This window comes from Antrostomus carolinensis, unplaced genomic scaffold (genome assembly GCF_000700745.2).
Source record: "Antrostomus carolinensis isolate BGI_N321 unplaced genomic scaffold, ASM70074v2 scaffold2342, whole genome shotgun sequence".
NCBI classification, from domain to species: Eukaryota; Metazoa; Chordata; class Aves; order Caprimulgiformes; family Caprimulgidae; genus Antrostomus; species Antrostomus carolinensis.
Genome location: NW_010300014.1, coordinates 31,987 through 51,986, shown reverse-complemented (window position 1 = coordinate 51,986; position 20,000 = coordinate 31,987). Strand labels below are relative to the sequence as shown.

The 20,000-nt window shown below is 36.5% G+C and overlaps 1 protein-coding gene across 1 annotated transcript in view; it reads right to left on the bottom strand.

The window, feature by feature from the left end:
- LOC104521077 (collagen alpha-1(XII) chain) overlaps window positions 1-20,000 on the bottom strand; it is a gene marked incomplete at its 3' end in the record, with an annotated part of 50,262 nt that overhangs the window by 4,111 nt on the left and 26,151 nt on the right. The window contains exons 25-38 of the mRNA XM_010162964.1: window positions 18,912-19,041; window positions 18,602-18,721; window positions 17,822-17,968; window positions 16,938-17,054; window positions 16,387-16,533; window positions 15,838-15,912; window positions 15,146-15,285; window positions 13,018-13,141; window positions 12,678-12,821; window positions 10,303-10,467; window positions 9,377-9,415; window positions 9,145-9,283; window positions 6,884-7,026; window positions 6,391-6,500 (exon numbers count right to left, since the gene is read on the bottom strand). Of these exons, the coding sequence (XP_010161266.1) occupies window positions 6,391-6,500; window positions 6,884-7,026; window positions 9,145-9,283; window positions 9,377-9,415; window positions 10,303-10,467; window positions 12,678-12,821; window positions 13,018-13,141; window positions 15,146-15,285; window positions 15,838-15,912; window positions 16,387-16,533; window positions 16,938-17,054; window positions 17,822-17,968; window positions 18,602-18,721; window positions 18,912-19,041 (1,740 nt within the window). The remainder of the gene's footprint in view (window positions 1-6,390; window positions 6,501-6,883; window positions 7,027-9,144; window positions 9,284-9,376; window positions 9,416-10,302; window positions 10,468-12,677; window positions 12,822-13,017; window positions 13,142-15,145; window positions 15,286-15,837; window positions 15,913-16,386; window positions 16,534-16,937; window positions 17,055-17,821; window positions 17,969-18,601; window positions 18,722-18,911; window positions 19,042-20,000) is intronic.

Genomic DNA, 20,000 nt, shown 5'->3' with positions numbered 1-20,000 from the left:
TTCCGATGGCTGGGACCACACAAGAGGTTTATGAGTATGTGGCTGCTCACTGGTTAATAGGCTGTCCATAGTTCAGCGAGTACGTTGTTTCAGATCCAAAGATCCAGGGTTCCATTTCCACAGGTGACTCAACCAGGTCTAGTGGTCTAGTGGAAGGTGTCCCTGCTGATGGCAGGGGGATTGGAACTAGATGATCTTTAAGGTCCCTTCCAATCCAAACCATTCTATGATTCTATGATTAGTTGCATTGAGATACAGGAATTGAGCAGAGAAGTCTGCCCAGAAAAAGGCAAAATAAAGGAAGATGCAAGAGAGAAATTTCCATGAGACAAATTTGGCTACAAAAACATATGCCAAAATAAGGGGGAACAGGGAAGAAGAGGAGATTAATTGTTGGAAATAAGAGAAACTTAGAAGGGAATAAAGAATGACTGTAACAAAGGGAAAGTAAGTTGACCAGGAGAAGATAATTAAGTGAGGAAAACACAGTAAACCTTAAACAGAAGAACAACCAAAACTGAAGCAATGGTTATTATTCCAAAAGTTTATAGTACGTATGGTGAATGTTATGCAAGTGAATTTCCTACAGAGCTATGAAAACAGAAGATATCCAGGAGTCTCCGAGAAAGAAACAAGGGTCTGACATTTTAGTAAATCTAATAATCATTTGATGGAAGAACATCTTAAGGCAACAGAAAGTTTTTAGACACTTTATATACCTTACACACTTGATATATTTTATATACAACATTTTAACATCTATGTAATCATTAAAGTATCAACAATAAGATCAGCACTAAAGAATCCTTGAAGTATGTATTTGTTTTAAAGCTTCTGTTATCACAGTACATAACCCTTCAGAAACATACTGCTGTTTGATGACTACTTTAAAAAGTTGGCATAAAGTTGAAACAGAGATTCCCTTAAATGTCCTGAGTCAACTAGTGCCTGAACAATCTCCTGAGAATTTGTTCTTTTCTTTCCATATTAAATATTTTTCCATGTGGACTTGTCTCCAAGACATAGCTTATCTAAAACTCTCTAAACATTATGTGCTTATGCTTTATATAACTGGAATTAAGACTTTTGAAACCGGCCTCATGTTTTGTCATCTGAAATTTAGTTAGTATCACATTTGATTCTCAGTGATGTGCATATGAGGTTTTTTTGCATTAACATTCCCAACATTGTTCATTGATCAAATAAAAAAAAATAGTGGAAAGATAACTGAGTGTGTCCAAAGTATATTTTGGTATTACATACCAAAACTTTCCACAATATAAAATAAGCACCATGCCAAAACTTTAAATTCATTATCATCTATACATCATATACTCAGTCATTTGACTATATGACTAAATTTTACAGTTTAAACTCATCACAGATGTAATTTACTAATTCTGAAAGGTACCTAACATGCAAGTCCTTCTACTGAAATGTTAAGTATTTGTCACAAATTACATAAAGCAAATTATATCTGCATAGCGAATACATATTACTGCATTTTCATCTGCACACAAAACTTAGGAGAGGTGAATCTACATTAGAATGCTGAATGGGATCATCAATTTGAAAATGCTCAAACAGCAGTGACTGCTGAGCATCATCTATCTATCCAAAGAAGAAGTGACCTCAGCAGTCAAAAATAAGCAGGGCTCCCTCAAGTCATTGACTCAGCTCACTGTTGATTTAATGCCAGCTCTGGATTCCGGCCTGAGTCTCATGGCCCAAGCTTAGATCTAATAAAAGTATGCATCTAGTGCTTACAGTAAATAAAGCAACGCTGTATTCAATCCAGCTACATTTAATTTTCAATAAAATGTTAACAGAAACATTCTCTTCAGTTCCTAACACACCAACATAAAGCATCACTTCCAGGCATTTCCAGTGCCAGAAGGCACTGAGGTTTTAAGAAAGAAAACATACTTTAATCTTTCTCTCTGGACCCCTTTGAAGATGAAGTTTGATGGTGTTCTGATTTACTGCTAAACAAACCACATCAATAAGCTAAGCAAACTATTATCCCATATGTACATCAGCAGAAAGACATATGCTCATTATCAAATTTCCTGTGCCTAACTACTGCAAAACTGCAATCTAACAGGAGGTCTAACATGGTAAGAATAAGAAAGTAGAAGCTGTCTGTCTCTCCAAAACATTCAGTTATAAATTTAATGGCTGTCTCAGGCAGTCAGGATTTTTCCTATGGGACTTGCCAGATTCAACAGCTTTCACCATAGCTGTGCTACGCAAAGTGCTCAAGTATGCCAAAGTAAATTTTCCTGCACAGTTAGGTGTAGTTAACTGTGCTGCACTGAATGAGTCAGTAAGTCATCGAGTGAAAACCACAAAAATTTTTGATATTTTGGAAAATATCTTCTCGCATTCTAACGATTGTCACTTCTTTGAAACTGGATGGCAGAAGAAATTGCAAAAGTACCTTTTGAAATGTGTTAATCTTACTTTCCTTCCTTCATCCAGCTGAAACTAATGCTATCCTTTATTAGGAGCTAATCAACATGGCTGGTACATAAGACTTTCCCAATACATGAGCTGAGGAATCCCATGATGCTATCATTAACAACCTGACTCATATAGCAACCTCCATAATCATTCTGGAGAGAATCCAGAGGGGTCAGCTCAGCTATGTGGTGAAAAATCCCAAATACAGCTCTTTAAATCAAGGCTACTTCAGTTACTTTAAATACTGTTAAAATCTGAATTTTTGTTTCCTTTCTGAGAAAAAAAAAAGGGGGGAATAAAACACTGTACTAAATAACTGATACATAGTTCATTTTTACTTAAGAAATAGTCTCATAAGTAAGAATTCATTGTTCCAGAGCTTTAAGATAATTTGCAAATGGCTGTTACTCCTCTACATTATTTGGCATCTTAAGATTGCTTTCTGTTCATATGTATGAGTATATTTAACTATTAAAATAATACAAAATTCTGGATTTTTATTTCCTCTGTAATAGTTTTTCACCAGTGAGTATAATAAACAATTATACAGAATCACAGAATGGTAGGGGTTGGAAGGGACCTCTGGAGATCATCTAATCCAAACCCCCTGCCAAAGCAGACTCACCTAGAGCAAGTGGCACAGGACTGCATCCAGGCGGGTTTTGAACATCTCCAGAGAAGGAGACTCCACAACTCTCTGGGCAGCCTGTTCCAGTGGCCTGGCACCCTCACAGTAAAGAAGCTTTTCCTCATGTTTAAGTGCAACCTCCTGTGTTCCAGCTTGTGCGTGTTGCCCCTTGTCCTATCATTGGCCACCACTGAAAAGAATCTGGCCCCATCCCCTTGACACCCGCCTTTTAGATATTTATAATCATTAATAAGATCCCCTCTCAGTCTTCTCTTCTCCAGGCTAAACAGACCCAGCTCGCTCAGTCTTTCCTCATAAGAAAGATGCTCCAGCCCCTTAATCATCTTAGTATCCATCCACTGGACTCTCACCAGAAGTTCTCTGTCTCTCTTGAACTGGGGGGCCCAGAACTGGGCACAATACTCCAGATGTGGCCTCATCAGGGCAGAGTAGAGGGGGAGGAGAACCTCACTCAACCTGCTGGTCACACTCTTTTTAATGCACCCCAGGATACCATTGTCCTTCTTGGCCACAAGAGCACATTGTGGCCTCATGGTCAACTGGTCCTCCACCAGTACTCCCAGGTCCCTTTCTGCCGAGGGCTGCCTTCCCCAGGTGCAGGACCCTACACTTGCCCTTACTGAACTTCATCAGGTTCCTATATGTAAATGCTAGTGTTGCTGAGGTTGCAGGTTGTTCCCCATTTCATAGAATCATAGAATCATAGAATGGTTAGGGTTGGAAGGGACCTTAAAGATAATCTAGTTCCAACCCTCCTGCCATGAGCAAGGACAACACCTTCCACTAGATCAGGTTGCTCAAAGCCTCATCCAACCTGGTCTTAAACACTTCTAGGGAGGTGTCATTCACAACTTCCTTGGGCAACATGTTCCAGTGTCTCACCAGAGCATTTATTTGCTCTGAAAAATGAGCAGAGATTCACTGCAAGTGCTGTCAGATAATTCTGCTCAGCTCTATAACATTTGGAGGAACTGCAAGGAAAAATATGACTCTGTCAATTAAATTAGCAGCAGACACTTAAAACAGACTGCTGGCAGTACAGCATGTAGAGAGCTTTACACCACTAACCTGGAGAAGGGAAGTCTCGACTCACACTGATATCTAAAATGAGGCATGCTACATGCTGTTCTGTGTTTGAACAGTACTTCTTGGTGATGACTCAACTTTTACATCAAAACAATGTCTAACCTTGCATTTACTGAAGGGGTTTTTTTTCATTCCAGTAGATTAACCCATTTCCTTAAAATTCAGTTTGCCTACTAAGCTATCCAAAAAAAAGAAAGGCAAAAAGCCAAATGCCAAGGACAAAATAGAAGCTGCCTAATGCAGGTGTGATCCAAGCCTACTTAAAAGTATTAGTCACAAAGTCAGTGATATAAACTTCTCTTTATATATGCAAAAGTAATTAGCCATTAAATAAACTATAAACACAAGAATAATCAGCCATGATATAGAAGCAGTTTGGGAAATTCTCCTCTGTCAAATTCTGAGGAAGCCAATAGCCTTTATAGTCCTGGGTGACTACTGTAGTCATGCAGATGAAGTCACAAAACATAATGCTGGTACCCACTAGCTTTCCCTGCTTTCAGCCTAGCAGAGCTAAATTGACAATGTGGCCTCCAGAATCAGCAAGATGACAGAGGCAACCTCTTATCTGTATCCTCAGAAGAATGCTGATAGTGACGAGTCATGCAGGAAAGGGTATCATAAAGAAAACAAATGTTATACTCAAGCCATATTTAGTCATCAGAAGAAAACTAAACTAAACAGAGGGGAGATAAATAAAAACATGAGAATGTGCATTTCAGCCGACCAAAAATGTTACAATTGCAACTCACTTTCTCACCCCAAACACATACACTTAACACAGCAGGATTTTTTTATTTTAATTACATTTTAGACATATACGTAGCCTGAGTCAAATACCTCCTGATGACTAGAAGTAAGGAACCCTGGCAGGATCAAGGTTTCATAATTCAGTGCATAAAATTAGAGAAGCAAGCACAAACCTATCACAATTGAAGACAGATGCAGCAACATGTAAAGATTTCACTAGCCATTTTGACAATTCACTGGTTACATGATCTTTCATGGGCTTTCTGTCATTGTTGTTGCTTCTTCAGTTAATATTAGTTTGGAATACTTTGAAACATTTTAGGCCCAGTGAATTTAAGCCAAAAATATACAAATACACATGCTTACATACAAAATATGTACATATATATGTATTAAGTTTGTTAAACATAATCTTACTTAATACGCTATCCACCTCCCAAAAATAGTTTTCTGCCTTTTTCTATAAGTCAATAGCTACTTAATTTCTGTGGCTATATCTTCTTCTCTGAATGATTATACATAACTATAACCCCCCCCAATCTTTTCTCATCACAATGTCCTTTCTCTTTTTTCAGTTTATCTCTTACTCTTCCTCTTTCATGTGGCAAGTATCAGTCTATAATATCTTGTTCAGATATATCCCTCAACTTAAAAAATCTTGACAAGATCTTGACAAATCTCTTACATTGGTTCAAAGTAGGCCTTTAATTGAATTAAATAAAGAAGAGCTATAACATCAGAGATCTGCTATACGAAGAAGAGCTATAACATGAGATTACTGTGTCTGTTCTAGGGACCTCAACATAAGAAGGAAATGGACCTACTGTAGCGAGTCCAGACGAGGGCCACAAGGCTGACCAGAGGGCTGGAGCACCTCTCTTATGAGGACAGGCTGAGAGAGTTGGGGCTTTTCAGCCTGGAAAAGAGAAGGCTCTAGGGAGACCTTATAGTGGCCTTCCAGTACCTGAAGGGGCCTATAGGAAGGCTGGGGAGGGACTTTTTACAAGAGTAGGTGGTGATAGGAAAAGGGATAATGGCTTTAAACTGGAAGAGGGTAGGTTTACATTAGATATTAGGAAGAAATTCTTTCCTGTGAGGGTGGTCACACACTGGAACAGGTTGCCCAGAGAAGCTGTGGATGCCCCCTCCCTGGAAGTGTTTAAGGCCAGGCTGGATGAGGCTTTGAGCAACCTGGTCTAGTGGAAGGTGTCCCTGCTGATGGCAGGGGGATTGGAACTAGATGATCTTTAAGGTCCCTTCCAACCCAAACCATTCTATGATTCTATGATTCTATTTCTTGTTTTATATAATCTGTAAGTTCCTACGTCAACTTACAGTACTATACAAAGACTAGATATAACTGACAGTGACTTCTACTTGCTTGTCTTTTGTTTCAAAGAACAGCACTTCAGAAAGCAACATTCACAATTTCAATCCTTTACCTTGTGGAAGCTTCCATAAAAGATTTTCTTTACTTCATCATTATCAAAAGTTACAGTTTGAACCTCTCCCCTTGTATCCTTGTTAAAGAATGACAGCACTTTGCTGGCAGCTGCAATAAATAAAAATAATGCATTTCATTTTATATGTACTACTGAAACCATCACCCTAAAATACACTTTTAGATAAAATGTAGTATACCACACAAATGGGTAAACATGTTATACATGGTCTTATTGACCCATAATTACATAGATGTGTATTCCTTTGGTTTTAGAGGTGATACCAAAGTTGAAATGTAGTTTAGCTGAATTATTCTTAGTTGAAAAAAAAAATTATTTATGTACAAAGTAAAAAAAAAAAATCTTTTAAAACTAAAAATATATAATCCTTTTACCATGTAAGAATGCTTTGGTTTTGGAAATATTTGGGAAGAATGCATGCAAAGTAATGTAATATATAAAATCTCTGCATAATAAGCAAAATCATCCTTACGATCAAGCACAACTCCAACTTGTGGTTTGTAATCTCTGTCTGTAATCTGCCAAATTGCAAAAGGCTCACTGGGGGAATCAGGCAGAAGACGGAATAACAGAATGATAGTGTATGCCTGTGGCAATCCCTCTGGGTGAATTTCCCTGTTAAGAAAATATGATGACATTTTTTCACATGGATATACACAAGGAAAATAAGATCTTCATAATTTGTTCTTTTTCAAAGAGAAGATATGAGAGTAAAAGGGAAACCACAGTGTTTAACAGAACTGAGCATTTTAACTACTCTCTCAAATAGAAAATAACTTTGTGATAAAAATCATCATGTGATTTGTTAAGATGAAGTCACAGCCTGTCTTCAATTGGTTCAGGCACCATGGCTATGGAGGAAGCCAAAATATGACCAAAAACTCTTGGAGATGTATTCCTGTGGCAAGATTCTTCATAAACTACGCATATTTAAAATTTCTTGATGATAAGTACAGAAAATACAACCATAGCTTTATTCTTTTTTGATCTGGTCTGTTTTAGACAGGCAACAGAAAACAGCACTTAGCTATTGCTGTCTTCCAGGCACAGATACAATGAAGGCTGTATCACCTGCAATTGGTGATGTATTTGGGCTTCATCTCATTCGTTAGTGGTTGAGGTTTAGATTTATGAGCTTCAGATTGTTAGACATTAAAAAACAGATAGCCAAAAGTAAATAAAAACATTCATTAAAAGGCCTCCAGCATTTTCTGAAGGTGAAGAGAGGGCAAGCAGAGAGGAATCTGTAAGAAAGGAGGTAGCTTCTGCTTCCCCTTAACAATTATAATGGAACTGAGAAGAGGCTCTGGCCTCATGAACATAAATATTGAAACCTTAAAATGAAGAGACAACCTGCTCTGTATTCTAGGCAAAGCTTATGCACCCATACAATTATGGATGCGCTGCAATAATAGCACAATTAAGAACAAAAAAGAAAACACAAGAAAGAAAATAATAAAAGTAGATATAGTAACACTATTTATAACTTGGATCCCAAGTTATCTCAGATATAGAAACAAGTATGCCACCAGGATCAGGATGTTTTTATTGCTTTGCTGACTCAGTCTAAAGTGAGTTTTATTTTCTGGCTTCTCATGAAAAATAAGTGCCCAGAATACTCTGGCAAGTCTACTTCACCTCTTACAGCAGACAACATTAAAAAAATAAATAGGAAGTCTGTCTATTTATCATCTTATCCTGCTAAATGCAAGTTTAATCTTAATGTAAGAGAGTTGCAAAACAAGATCCCCTAGTGACTGGGATTATCTGTACTTCCCTAGATCATAAAAATCCAGGCTGTCAGAGATCTATCACCTCCATAGCTATAATGGCATGTCAATGAACTGAAAAAGTCCTCAAGTCCTCCACTTTTGAAGTTGTGAGCTGAGAAGGCTGGCAAAAAGAAACTATTTCTTCATACACTTCAGTTCCTGTGCCTGTGATCTGATCTTTACCCAATCTGGCACGACTGCAGAATATTTCAAAAGCTTGTGTGAAAAGATTAAATTTCCTTAAATTTAATAGGAATAATGAGATATCTTTAGGCATCTCCTCTGACTCAATGACTTTTTTGAAACTTACTTAAGTAGATGGCAGAGGCACAAATATAAAAGGAAAAAGAGAGCTACTGTTCTCCTCTTAGTAAAATTAACTGCTAGCTAAGTCTTTTTTTGCTTTTTTGGTGAAAAAAATTTGGAAAGAATGACCATATATTACCCCTTCATAACCAAGCTCTAAGACCACAGGCCCTTGAAAACTCCACTCCATTTGCCAAACACAGCAACTCAAGCAGAGAAGAAACTACCCTAAGTCAACAGCATCAATGTGCTGCCTACTGCAGTATGAATGATGCCCCTGAAAAAAGTGGTGCTTATCCCTCCATATTGAAATCATTTCCCTCTGGCAATGTGGAGCTCATTGTACTAAGGAGGCTGTTGTTCAGCTGCCTAAGGACAAACTGTGGACAATGTGCAACTCAAAGAGTTAAAAAGTATAATCTCCAGAAAAAAAAAACAACAAGCAACTAGATTAATAGTGAACAGATCACAACAGAAGAAACAGATTAGCATTTAATGAGAACAATGATAGATGTTTTTTGGAGTATATTTCTTGGAGTTCAGTAAAAAGAACATCAAATAAAGATTCCATAAGATACTGATGATATCAGCTATAAACTCTATTAAGCCTTCCTCACCTGTTTGCCCTAAATATGAGTCTTTCATCTTTACTTACCGTATTGGCTGGCTGACAAAGGCATTTTTGTGGAGTCTGTATGCTACGTAGCTTGGGAAAGAGCCTGATTCCAGTGATACGCCTTGTACAGAAGCAAAATGCTTCTCTGTTAAATTATATGATTCCAGCATCTTGAAACCTTTAAATCCAGAGAGAAAATAAAAAACAAAAACACTGTAGAGCTGCAAAATACACAAATGAACCTATGCCAAAATATTAGACAGTTACTTACCAGGTGAAGTGTATCCATCCAAGTAAATAAGAGGACAAGCTAAAAGACATGAAACAACATATAATTCAAAACTATAAAACCAAACAGGATATGAACATATATATACTTCAGAAAGCTTTATTCCCAAAAAGTCTGTTCTATTATTAATTATCAGCCAACTTTTATTACATTTTGCTACATTTGTCATACTGTGTTCTGCTCTCTGGTAGATATACTGTTAAAATCTTTACTTGTTACTTTTAGTAGGATATTTCTACCACGACAAACTGTATGGAATAACAAATGAAACCCCCCAAATATTTTAAGAGTCTAATTCATAAGAAGAAAGGAGCACAATGACACAGTCTTTCCATGAATATTTAAGGCATGAGTCAGGCTGCATAATAGCTGTCAGATTCAGGAAGAAAAACTGCAGATTTGTATGGCTCCTCAGGAGCCAGCAGATGAGGCAGTTAGGGAGTCCAAAGTTGCACATGACAGGCCTGAGAATTTGACATTTTTGCCATAGAAGGATTTCACTTGAGTAAACAACTGAACTTTATTTAGATAATTTTAAAACAGCCTCACACACTACAGCTGCTCCTCTTTAGCACCCTTAGACTACTGGTAAATAAGAGACCTGTTGTCCCCCCCAGTTCACATCAGGCATCATTCTGCTTCTTCTTAAAGAGCAGTAGTTCTCACTATTACTCTCTTTTTGTTATACTGGTACTTCTGAAATATGAGACAAGATTGCATAAAATACAATACTTACTTCAAAAATTTTAAAAAGTAACTTGCTCCCTTAAACTATGTACAGTTATTATGAAACCTAACTTTTATATATTAACATTTCTTTTGATGTATCTTAAATGGGATGGCAACTGTAGCAGTATATAAGCAAATGAATTAATTTGGGAAAAGGGAAAATGATATCTTCCACTCACTTGAGGTAGCTGTCTCACACACAAAGGTGACGAGGTTATCTTGAATCTTTTCAAAGGCATCAAAGTCATCAACAATAAATACATGACGCTCACTGGGCTTGCTGGCAATCTTGGCCAGCTCATTGTAATCTACATCAGCCACACCAACCACAAAGACACTGAAGCCTGTAAAAATAACACTTGTTACTTGAAACGTAGTAAACATACATTACCATTTTTCAGGTCAGTATTTCACAAACCATCCCTATCATTGATTTCTCAGGCTCTACCTAGTCTTTTATCTTGCCTTCATTATGAACGTACATTCTGGACATCCTTTCATTGTATCAAAGCTCAGGAGGGATTAAACAGATTTTTGCATCTTTCTTTCAAAACCTTCTCCTCCTTCCTTCTCTGATTTTTGTGGGGCATTATCCAATCTCACATAGCCTTGGCTACATACTCCCCTCACTCTTTCATACAAACTGTACAATACTCTCATCTCTACAGCATCTTAAATCTGTTCTCCATCCAAATTCCTGTGCAGACTGTTAGTTATCCAGTCATCTATCTGTTGCCATCTCCTGCATTTCATGCTTCTCAGTTTCTCTTTCACTTTTTTAGAGTGGTATTCATCTCACCAACTTTTACTTTCCTGGTTAGCAACAAGTCTAAGCTAGTTGTTTGTTCTTCCTTTATAATCAGCAGACAGACACGGGCAGATGCAGAATGCAATTCATCTCACTTCCCTAAAATGCTAACTTCAATACAGAAGAAGCCGTGGTCTGTATATGCCTACCTGTTCCTCTCTTCACTAGCCATAAAAGAACCTTACATGACCTTATATTAGATATTTAGTTGTTAGGTGGCTTAAGTCAAATGAGAAGAACTCAGACCCTAGAATTTAATCATATCACTAGGTATAATGGCATAATCTCCTTCTTTGTCAGGGCGATATTCCTCTTCTAATCCTTAAATTAGCATCGTCTTGCCTTCTATGTCAAATTTTTGTTTCCTGGTATCTTCTAGCCTTAACAGAATTCTGTTTCTGACTCATTTCTTCCTTTCCCTTCTCGCACCTAAGCCTCTATGTGATAATTTTACCTCTCTTTGCCATACCAGGAAACAAACAAGAAAAAAAAGTCATTGCATAATTCAGCACTGTATAGAAAAAAATCTCCCACAAAATTTCATTGACAAGAAAGCACACAGACATTGTAAATGCTGGTTGGAAGCTAAAAGTAAAATTTACATTTATTGTAAATGATAAATCTGTCTTTATTTACATTTTTTATTTTTCAAAAAGAAGATATTTATTCCTCTGTAGCCAATTCTGGTGAAGTTTTGGCTGAAATACTCCGTCTAGCTTTGAGCACAACATTTAAGATGCAAAGAAACCAAAGCAAGTAGAGAGGAGAGTAAAAATGATAAGAAGTTTGGAAAATATGATCAACAGAAGGTTGAAGGAAATAGTTTTGTTTAGTCTAGAAAAGAGAAGACAGAAAGAGGAAATGACAACAGGCTTCAAATATGAAGACCCGTTACAGTGGATAGTGATTAATTGCTAACCTGTTAACTAGGTAAATGAAAAGAAGACTAGTTATATTAGCCCAAAGAAACACTTAGGTGAAATGTGAGGCAAAGTTTTCCAGCTATTAGGGTAGTTAAGCACTGAAGCAGATTATCCAGGGAGACTGTAGAGATTTTTATGAATACAGTAGCCAAACTTCTTTAGAAATCATCTAGACAGAGATGATTCCTTCAAATCACAAAGGCAGAGATGACCACTTGGGGTTTACAAGCCAGCAATTTTCGTAAGGAAGTACAACATCTCCTTACTCAGGGAACAGGACTCCAGGTGGTTCATGCACTGAAATGAAGAACTGCTGGGTGCAGGGACAGGAATAGATTATTAGACTCCCATAAGCCACATTCAGCAAATCTGAAGAGGAAATGCAGTGCTTCTTAGCTGAAAGGGTAATAAGGGAGTCAGTTCAGACCCAGCTCCACAAAGAGCAGTTACTGTAACTGGAGATCCACTGGTTTATACCAGCTATTACAAAGATCAAAAAGCCAGGGTCCACTATGATCCTTGGGGTCCACACAGCTAGGGGAGAAAAAGGTAACCAAAAGCCATGTCTATGAAACAATATGCATCAGGAATTACTTGAAAGCCTTGGGAAGCCACATTCTTCCCCAGAGAGAAGTCGAGAGAAAGAAAATGTCTGGCCCAGAGAGTCTAAACTCTTTAAATAGTTTTGAGTTTTTCCCAAATACTCAGAACACATTTCTGAGTCCTTATGTGATGATCAAAAGATTCTTGGATAATTGAAGCACCACTTATAATTGCACTAACACATACAGAAATGAAACAGCAGGTACTGTGAATTGCTTACCAGAGTGCTGTATGACCGTTGCTGCTTTCCTCACTTCATCCTGAGACCGACCATCTGTGACAACAACGAGTACCTTGGGAACACCTCGTCTCATGCCACTCTCCCAAGTCAAAACCTTTTCTTTGATAAATGTTAGGGCTTTGCCTGCAAAGTGCACGATGAACAAGGAGTCACCCATATTATCCACAAGAGAAGAAATCCCTTACTTTACTTGAAAAGGGCAAGAGCAACACAGCTAAAATAGAAGAACATAAAATCCTGATTCTTCAGCCATGCCATATTAGGATAATGAGGCAGTTCCTGAAAACATTTTATCTTAAAGAAATATAATAGGAATTACCTGTCCTTGTGTTTCCTCCTCTGTACTGAATATTTTGAAGAGCTCCAAGGGCCTGGGCCTTGTCATCAAATGTATTCAGTTTAAATTCAGATTTTGCCTCATCACTGTACTGCACAAATGAAACCTGAAATGGAATATATCACAGTGTTCCATTTCATACCTCCATGTTCAGTCCAACTGTCTCCACTGAAATATGTATTGTGTATATTAGCAATCATTAAATAATTGAAAAATCCTCTTTTTCAATCCATGTATTCAATCCACACACACATTTACATACACAGATATCATCATGTCAATGTGCACACAACACTTCTTTCTTTCTCTTTCGTATGTGAAATGTGATGAGACCTTAAATACATATAATTAAATTATTGCTATTACTATGATGCAGTATATATAGTGCCTTTTCTCTTCTTCTGAGCAGATGTATAGTAACTACAAAACCTCTTCCATTTTTTTTTTTTTTTAGGAAATACAAAAAGAATTTGGCAATAAAATGTCAATAAAGTTGGATATATGCAAAATTGTGTACTCTCTTGCCTTGAATACATGAATACAATCATGGAATGTTTATTCTGAAATCATCTTTAAATAGTATATATATATCATTTGCTCCTTTTAATATTATGTAAAATTGCAATATAATTTGATGCTGAATAGATATTTCTCTGTATGTACATATTCACATTTATTGAAGTAAATTCCCCTTTTTAAATTATTAATATCCAATTCAAAACATGAGACTGTTGCAACTATGTCAAGAGGTATTTGACTTAAATATTCTACTGAACATTAGCATTTATATATCTCTGTCACCTGTATTAGGTCTGTCTCTGGGCCAGGGACCCATATATATTCTCAGGAAAAAAATATTATAAAACAAACAGATGGAAAGGAACACTAGTTGGTATAGATTAGAGCTAAAAAGGATAAAGAATGTCTGAGACAAACAAAGCATGAGGGCTATCTTTTCCTAAAAAATGTCTAGAGAGTTAAAGATAGGGAACCAAAGACCTAAACATATGTCTAGAAGATGAAAGGCAGCTCATGAGCAATGTTTTTATAGTTACTGGGGAAAATAACTTCCACAATCTCCTACAAAAAACAAAAAAAAAAACAAAACAAAAAAAACAAACAAACAAACAAAAAAAAAACTTCAGCCTTCTAACCAAGGAAAATACATTGCTCCTTCAGGTCATTGCAGTGCTCCAGAAATACCTTGTAAAAAACTCTCTCATATCACATATCATTCACCTCATCTGGTGAAAGAGAAATGGTTATGGGATCATAGACAGTGATCTCACCCAGCTTCCCATAAGCAAAAGAAAACCAGTAATGGTGCAAGGCTTAAAGTAGGAAGCCTGACAGGAAATTTCTTTGACCCAACTATGATCAGCCCCAAAATCCTGAAAGTCTATTCCTCATTAGCTATTACTGTTTACTTTTTAAAGATGCATTGATTCATTAAGAGGACTAACTTTTCACCTTTTCATACCTCCACTATGCCCACTGTGGAGTGGACCTATGTTACCTATCCTTAGGATGGGATGAAGAGACTTCTACAAGTGCCTCTCTTGAAGGGATTCTGTCTACTTACTGCAGTGGGATTCTAGGCAGCTTGACAAGACAAGGCTAATGTCAAGCCAGCTGCAATCTACATGCACAAGACTCCTTTCTTGCACTGAGAAATTACAGTGTAACCCTCACTCCTCAGTCAGACTGTCCCCAAAACAGATTTCTGATACGACACAGACAAAACCTAGCATATAACAACAAAGCAGTGTGACAGTTTTTTACACCCTATAAAAAGAAACAAAAATATAAAATGAACTATGCACTGACTACACATCACCCCAGTTTCTCCGCCCAGAGGATTCCCACACACTATGTCTGTCTTTCAGAATAGTAACCTCTCAGGACAGAGTGGATTCCCTTTGTATTTACAAAATGACCAATATATTTCATAAATAATTATACATGCCCACACATACACGTGCATGGTACAACAATCTAATACCAAAAAACGACAGTATTCTGAAATAAAGGAAATCAGATATAACTTTCTTAATTCAGCTTCATCTTTAGTTTCCCTCCAAAATGTATCCAATGGAAATAACAAACCTACCTGGATTCCAGCAGGATTAATCAAGTCAAAAGCTCCTACTGTATTAAAAACAAATTTCACTACTTTGTTGAAGTTATCATCACCAATACTCCAGGAAGCATCCGTCAAGAATACTATGTCTGCTTTGGCACCTCTGCATACTGAAAGACCAAGAAAAGGAACACTTAAAACACATCAATCATATCACTGTGAAATAAAGGGTATTGCTTCAAAATTTGAAAGTTCAAGAATGATAACTATTCAGCAAAATTCTATTACCAGGCAGTCAACCTGGTAGAGGGCTAATGCTCAACACAAAAATATTTATTAAAATTTTTCAAAGAGAAGTTCAAGAAATGAGGAAGAGCTTAAGAATCAAATGTAAGTCTTTTAAATTACTTTTTTTTTTCTAAGCAGCTATCATAAAACATAAATTATCTGCTAAGAGCAGACAGACTCACAGACTTGCTGCAGAGCTATAGGATATGATTTTTTTCACCAAATTTGTGCACCTTGATGTTCTAAACCAGGAAATGCTGGGATCTAGTAAAGCTCAAGAGGAAATGGATGGCATTAGGAAACTGGTCTCAAACTTCATTTCCTTAAAATGCTGTTATTTTAAAATCTATTTAAATTTATGAAAAACAGAATTAAACTCCAAAGCAGTGCATCAACTACATAAAAATACTGAATAATTCTACAAATAAACATACCATCCCGAGCGGGAGGGATCGTGGGAGGTGGAGGAGGTGTAGGTGGCAGAGTTGGTGCCTCTGTAGGTTTGAGGACTGAAATGAAATAATATTTTTTTTACTCCATATAAATTATTTAATTCAAGGAAAAACTCTGGATTATGTTTTATATTACCACACAGAAAGATTCTAATCTTTTCTCACTAACCTAAACAACGTATAATTGGCAAGAAAAAATTTCTTGTGTTACAAGAATAATGACATTATAGCTATTGTTAAAACAAAGGTACATTATTTCATTATAACAGGAACACTTTAACATGAGCTGAGTAACACTGCACTCTGATAATGCATCCATTTTTCATCCAAGAGCTAGGAAATACTTGATTTGAAGAAGAGCATAAGAATTTCTCTTTCTCTTATAAACTCCAGTTAACATTAGATTAAGAAAAAGAGGAAAGATCACTTTAAAAAGGTAATGAAAGCCATTTAGGAGCGAGGCGAGTTCTACAGCTGAAACAAGACAAATTCTATAGCCAAACATTAAGGTTCACAGTATCTATTGCCTACCTGTACGCTCCCTCATAGAGACTGGAGGTCCCTCAAGGTTAGGAGTCTGAACAAAGACGGTAGCATTGTATTCTGTGTCTGGTGAGAGGCCAGTGAAACAATGGCTTGTTTCTGACCCACGCACTGTGATTTCCTGTCCTCTGGAACCTGTCAAAAAAAGCCCAATGGAAAGAGAGTTAGAACCCACTATTTCCCTTTTAATATGTGCACAAATAAGTGTAGAAACCTCTTGAGAGGAGGTTGGAGCAGATAGGACAGTAGTCTTATTCTTGTCCCATAAAAGACTTTCTAGACCAAGATTACATGGAGCATACTGGAGAGTAACATCACAGTGTACATGTGAAACTCAGATAACTAGTAGGTTTCCACTAACAAAAGTCAACTTGACAATAAGCAGCTTTTTCACCACTATAGAAAAACAGGTTATGTTCAGAGCTTTAAAACTCAACTAGACACATCAGGGCTTCTGGTGTGTGCTTAAGACCATCCCAAATAAGTGGTGCTGTAAGACAATTATGTTTCCAGAAAATGAAAAAAAAAAATGCACTTACCATCAGCTGGGTTCAGCTTCAGTCTGTAGGAAGTTGCTGACCGATGAGGTGACCATCGGATACAGAAAGTATCCCAACCCACTTTGTAACTTGTTAGGTCAGTGACATTCAAATATACTGTGAACAGAGAAAATGTTAAATTGTTCTCTGGAAAACAGTATGCAATGGATGAAACACATCAAAATGAAAATTATATTGTAATGTTGGTCCAGAACTTGAATTTTTAAAATACTCACAAAGAGCAGTTCTAATCATTCATTTTCTGTTATGCCCTAGAGATCCCAGCATAGCTATTTACAAAGGCCCAAGGTCTGATAACCTTCCCATATTGGGTAACAGTCTATTTTATGAGTTTTCACATGAAGTAAGTTGAATTTTTATAAAACAAGAAATTTCCAAAAATCAGAATCTGACTCATATATATGGCAGCATTAAAAGAATGTATTGAGTCAACAAAACTCAGGATGTTTGATTCATCTTAACTGAAGAAATTTTTCAAAGTTTCTTAGCCAAGGCCATCAACAAAATCATTTCCTTCTGAAAAGCTGAAGTTTCAATCATTGGACATTGCTGTGAGAGAAAAGCAGAGTAGCAAAGGCCTAGACCTGCTTAGACATTTAAAGATTGACCCCAACTATAGCTGAATAAAATTTTAGGAAACAGATTAGAAAATTTTATATCATCAAATCATTACTTAAAACTCTATTTCCATTACTGTTCCCAAGCTTAGTGTTTTTAAGATCTACATCACAAGGCAGAAGTATTCTACATGAGAGGATATTCAGACTTTCTAATAATCAGCCTTAAAAATCCTCTCTTAATCGATGTTATCTCAAATCAGCTTATGTATCTAGCATGACTACAACAAAATTATTTTGACTTACATGTAGTGCCTTGATCTGTCAAAGGTATGCTCATTCCAGAGTCATACTGGGCATAAACATTCACATCATAAGTAGTACTGGGATACAGATTATGCAAGGTGTAGGAAGTCACTTCTCCGACAAAAACCTCCATGGGCTCATTTGAACCTTGAATTCAAAGGAAGCATTAAGGATGGGCGGAGAGAGAGAAAGATTCACGATTAGGTGAGCTACAAAACTATCCACCATCTTTAAGATGTCATTAAGTGTTAATCTTGTTTTTTTCTAAATCAAAATATACTAATTTCTTAAACTTTAGCATATTAGACTGTTGCAAATAGAACATATGCATAGGTTTACAGGATATTGTGCAATGTTTGTGTTTTATTTAACTTATACAAAGGTACGTATAGTTTCACTGTCACATAAAACAAAGGTTCTGAAGGACATTAGTACCTAAATACCTGTCCAATACTCATCTCACATACACCAGTTCATATCTTCAAAAGGATAAGAGGTATTAAAGAAAGGAAAACCAAGTCTGGTCCAGGACTTTATCTAGTCATTGTATTAAATTTTAACTATACAATTCAATCTCTGTAATTGAACGTACAAAACACTGTATTTAATAGTTTGTGCTTCTTATACTAAGACTTAAGCCTCCATTAAATCAGTAAGTATCGGAAATAAATAAATCTTTTAACACAAACATTTCATGATACATATTATTTCTGTTCTGATCTCCCATTAGCCACTCACTATTCTGAAAGTGGTATACTCAGAATGAACAGGTTTGCTTACCCACAGGTTTGTATACAATTTTGTAGCCAAGAACAGGAGATGGTGAAGGATCCCAGGAAACTCTGAATCGTGTATACCATTCATCAGTTATATACATATTTTGAGGAGGAAGCAGGCCAACTAAAAAGAAATTTAAAAAATCTAATTAGACTGATTGTTTTTGAACCTTTAGAAACTTACATTTTAACTCTGATCAGTAATAATCCCATCAAAGACATAATTAACATAATGAGACCCTAACAGTGTTGAAGTGGTCAAGGAATGTATGTCCTAAATTTGAAAAGGAATACACAGTATTAAAACTAATTACCAGTTCTGCCATTTCCAGTCAGTTGTCCACCATCTCCATCTTCATACACAGCCACAACAGTAATTTTATATGGTGTATCTGATTGCAGTGGTTGTAATATCACATTATTTCTTATCCCAGGAACTGTTGTCTAGAACACAAAAGAAAGAGGTAAACAAACTCACAGTCCTGTAACTTATCAATAATGACAGTAACTAGAATTAAAAATTTGTTTTGACACTTGGTGCACTTTTTGTATGTCATAGAATCATAGAATTGTGCTGGTCTGAAAAATTCTTCAAGATCATTAAGTCCAACCGTCCACTGTAGATAAAGTAATTCAGGATATCTTAAAAGTTATAGCTTATAAACAATTATTAGCATTCGTTATTTAAAATTATAAAACACTGATCAGCACAAAATGTTAAATCAAATTGACTCTTCAGTCCCTACCCTCACATCAGACTGAGACATTGCATTTCCTCACCAAGATTTCAGTACTGTTCTCTCATAGAAAGAAAAAGTAATGATGATGTGTTTGGAGACAGAAAAAGTAGAGGAAAGCACTCCTAAAATTAGGATGGAAGTCAAAGTCATTCATGCTACTCAGCAGTTTCATTTCTACCTTTTCATTATCTTCATTTTAGGATATCATTTTCTTGTCAGAAACAAGTTAGTCTGAGAAGGAAGCTCTAAACATTTTGATATGTAAAAATGTGCCTATTTATGCATCCCTCAACCTCCTAAACTTCCTACTACAGCCATGCACTATTGCTCCCTTCTAATGAAAAGGTAGGTATAATCCAAAAAGTGACACTGCTCCATAAAGTGGCCATAAAGCACTGAAACCATGGAAAGTAACTTGAGGCATCTATCTCAAAAGCATGTCCCAGTAAACATTTTCCATTATTACTTGATAAAAGTTTTCAGTTGTTTGAGACTTGCTATTTTTATGAAACGTCCAATATTTTCTCTAAAGAAGATATGCGTGTTGGAAAACATGTGTGTCCTGATTAACAGGTCCAGTAGGGAATTTTCAAACAGTGAATTTTCAGCATGACCTATGCAATAATATATAAACAGTAAGAGCACTTAAATAGCACTCTATAC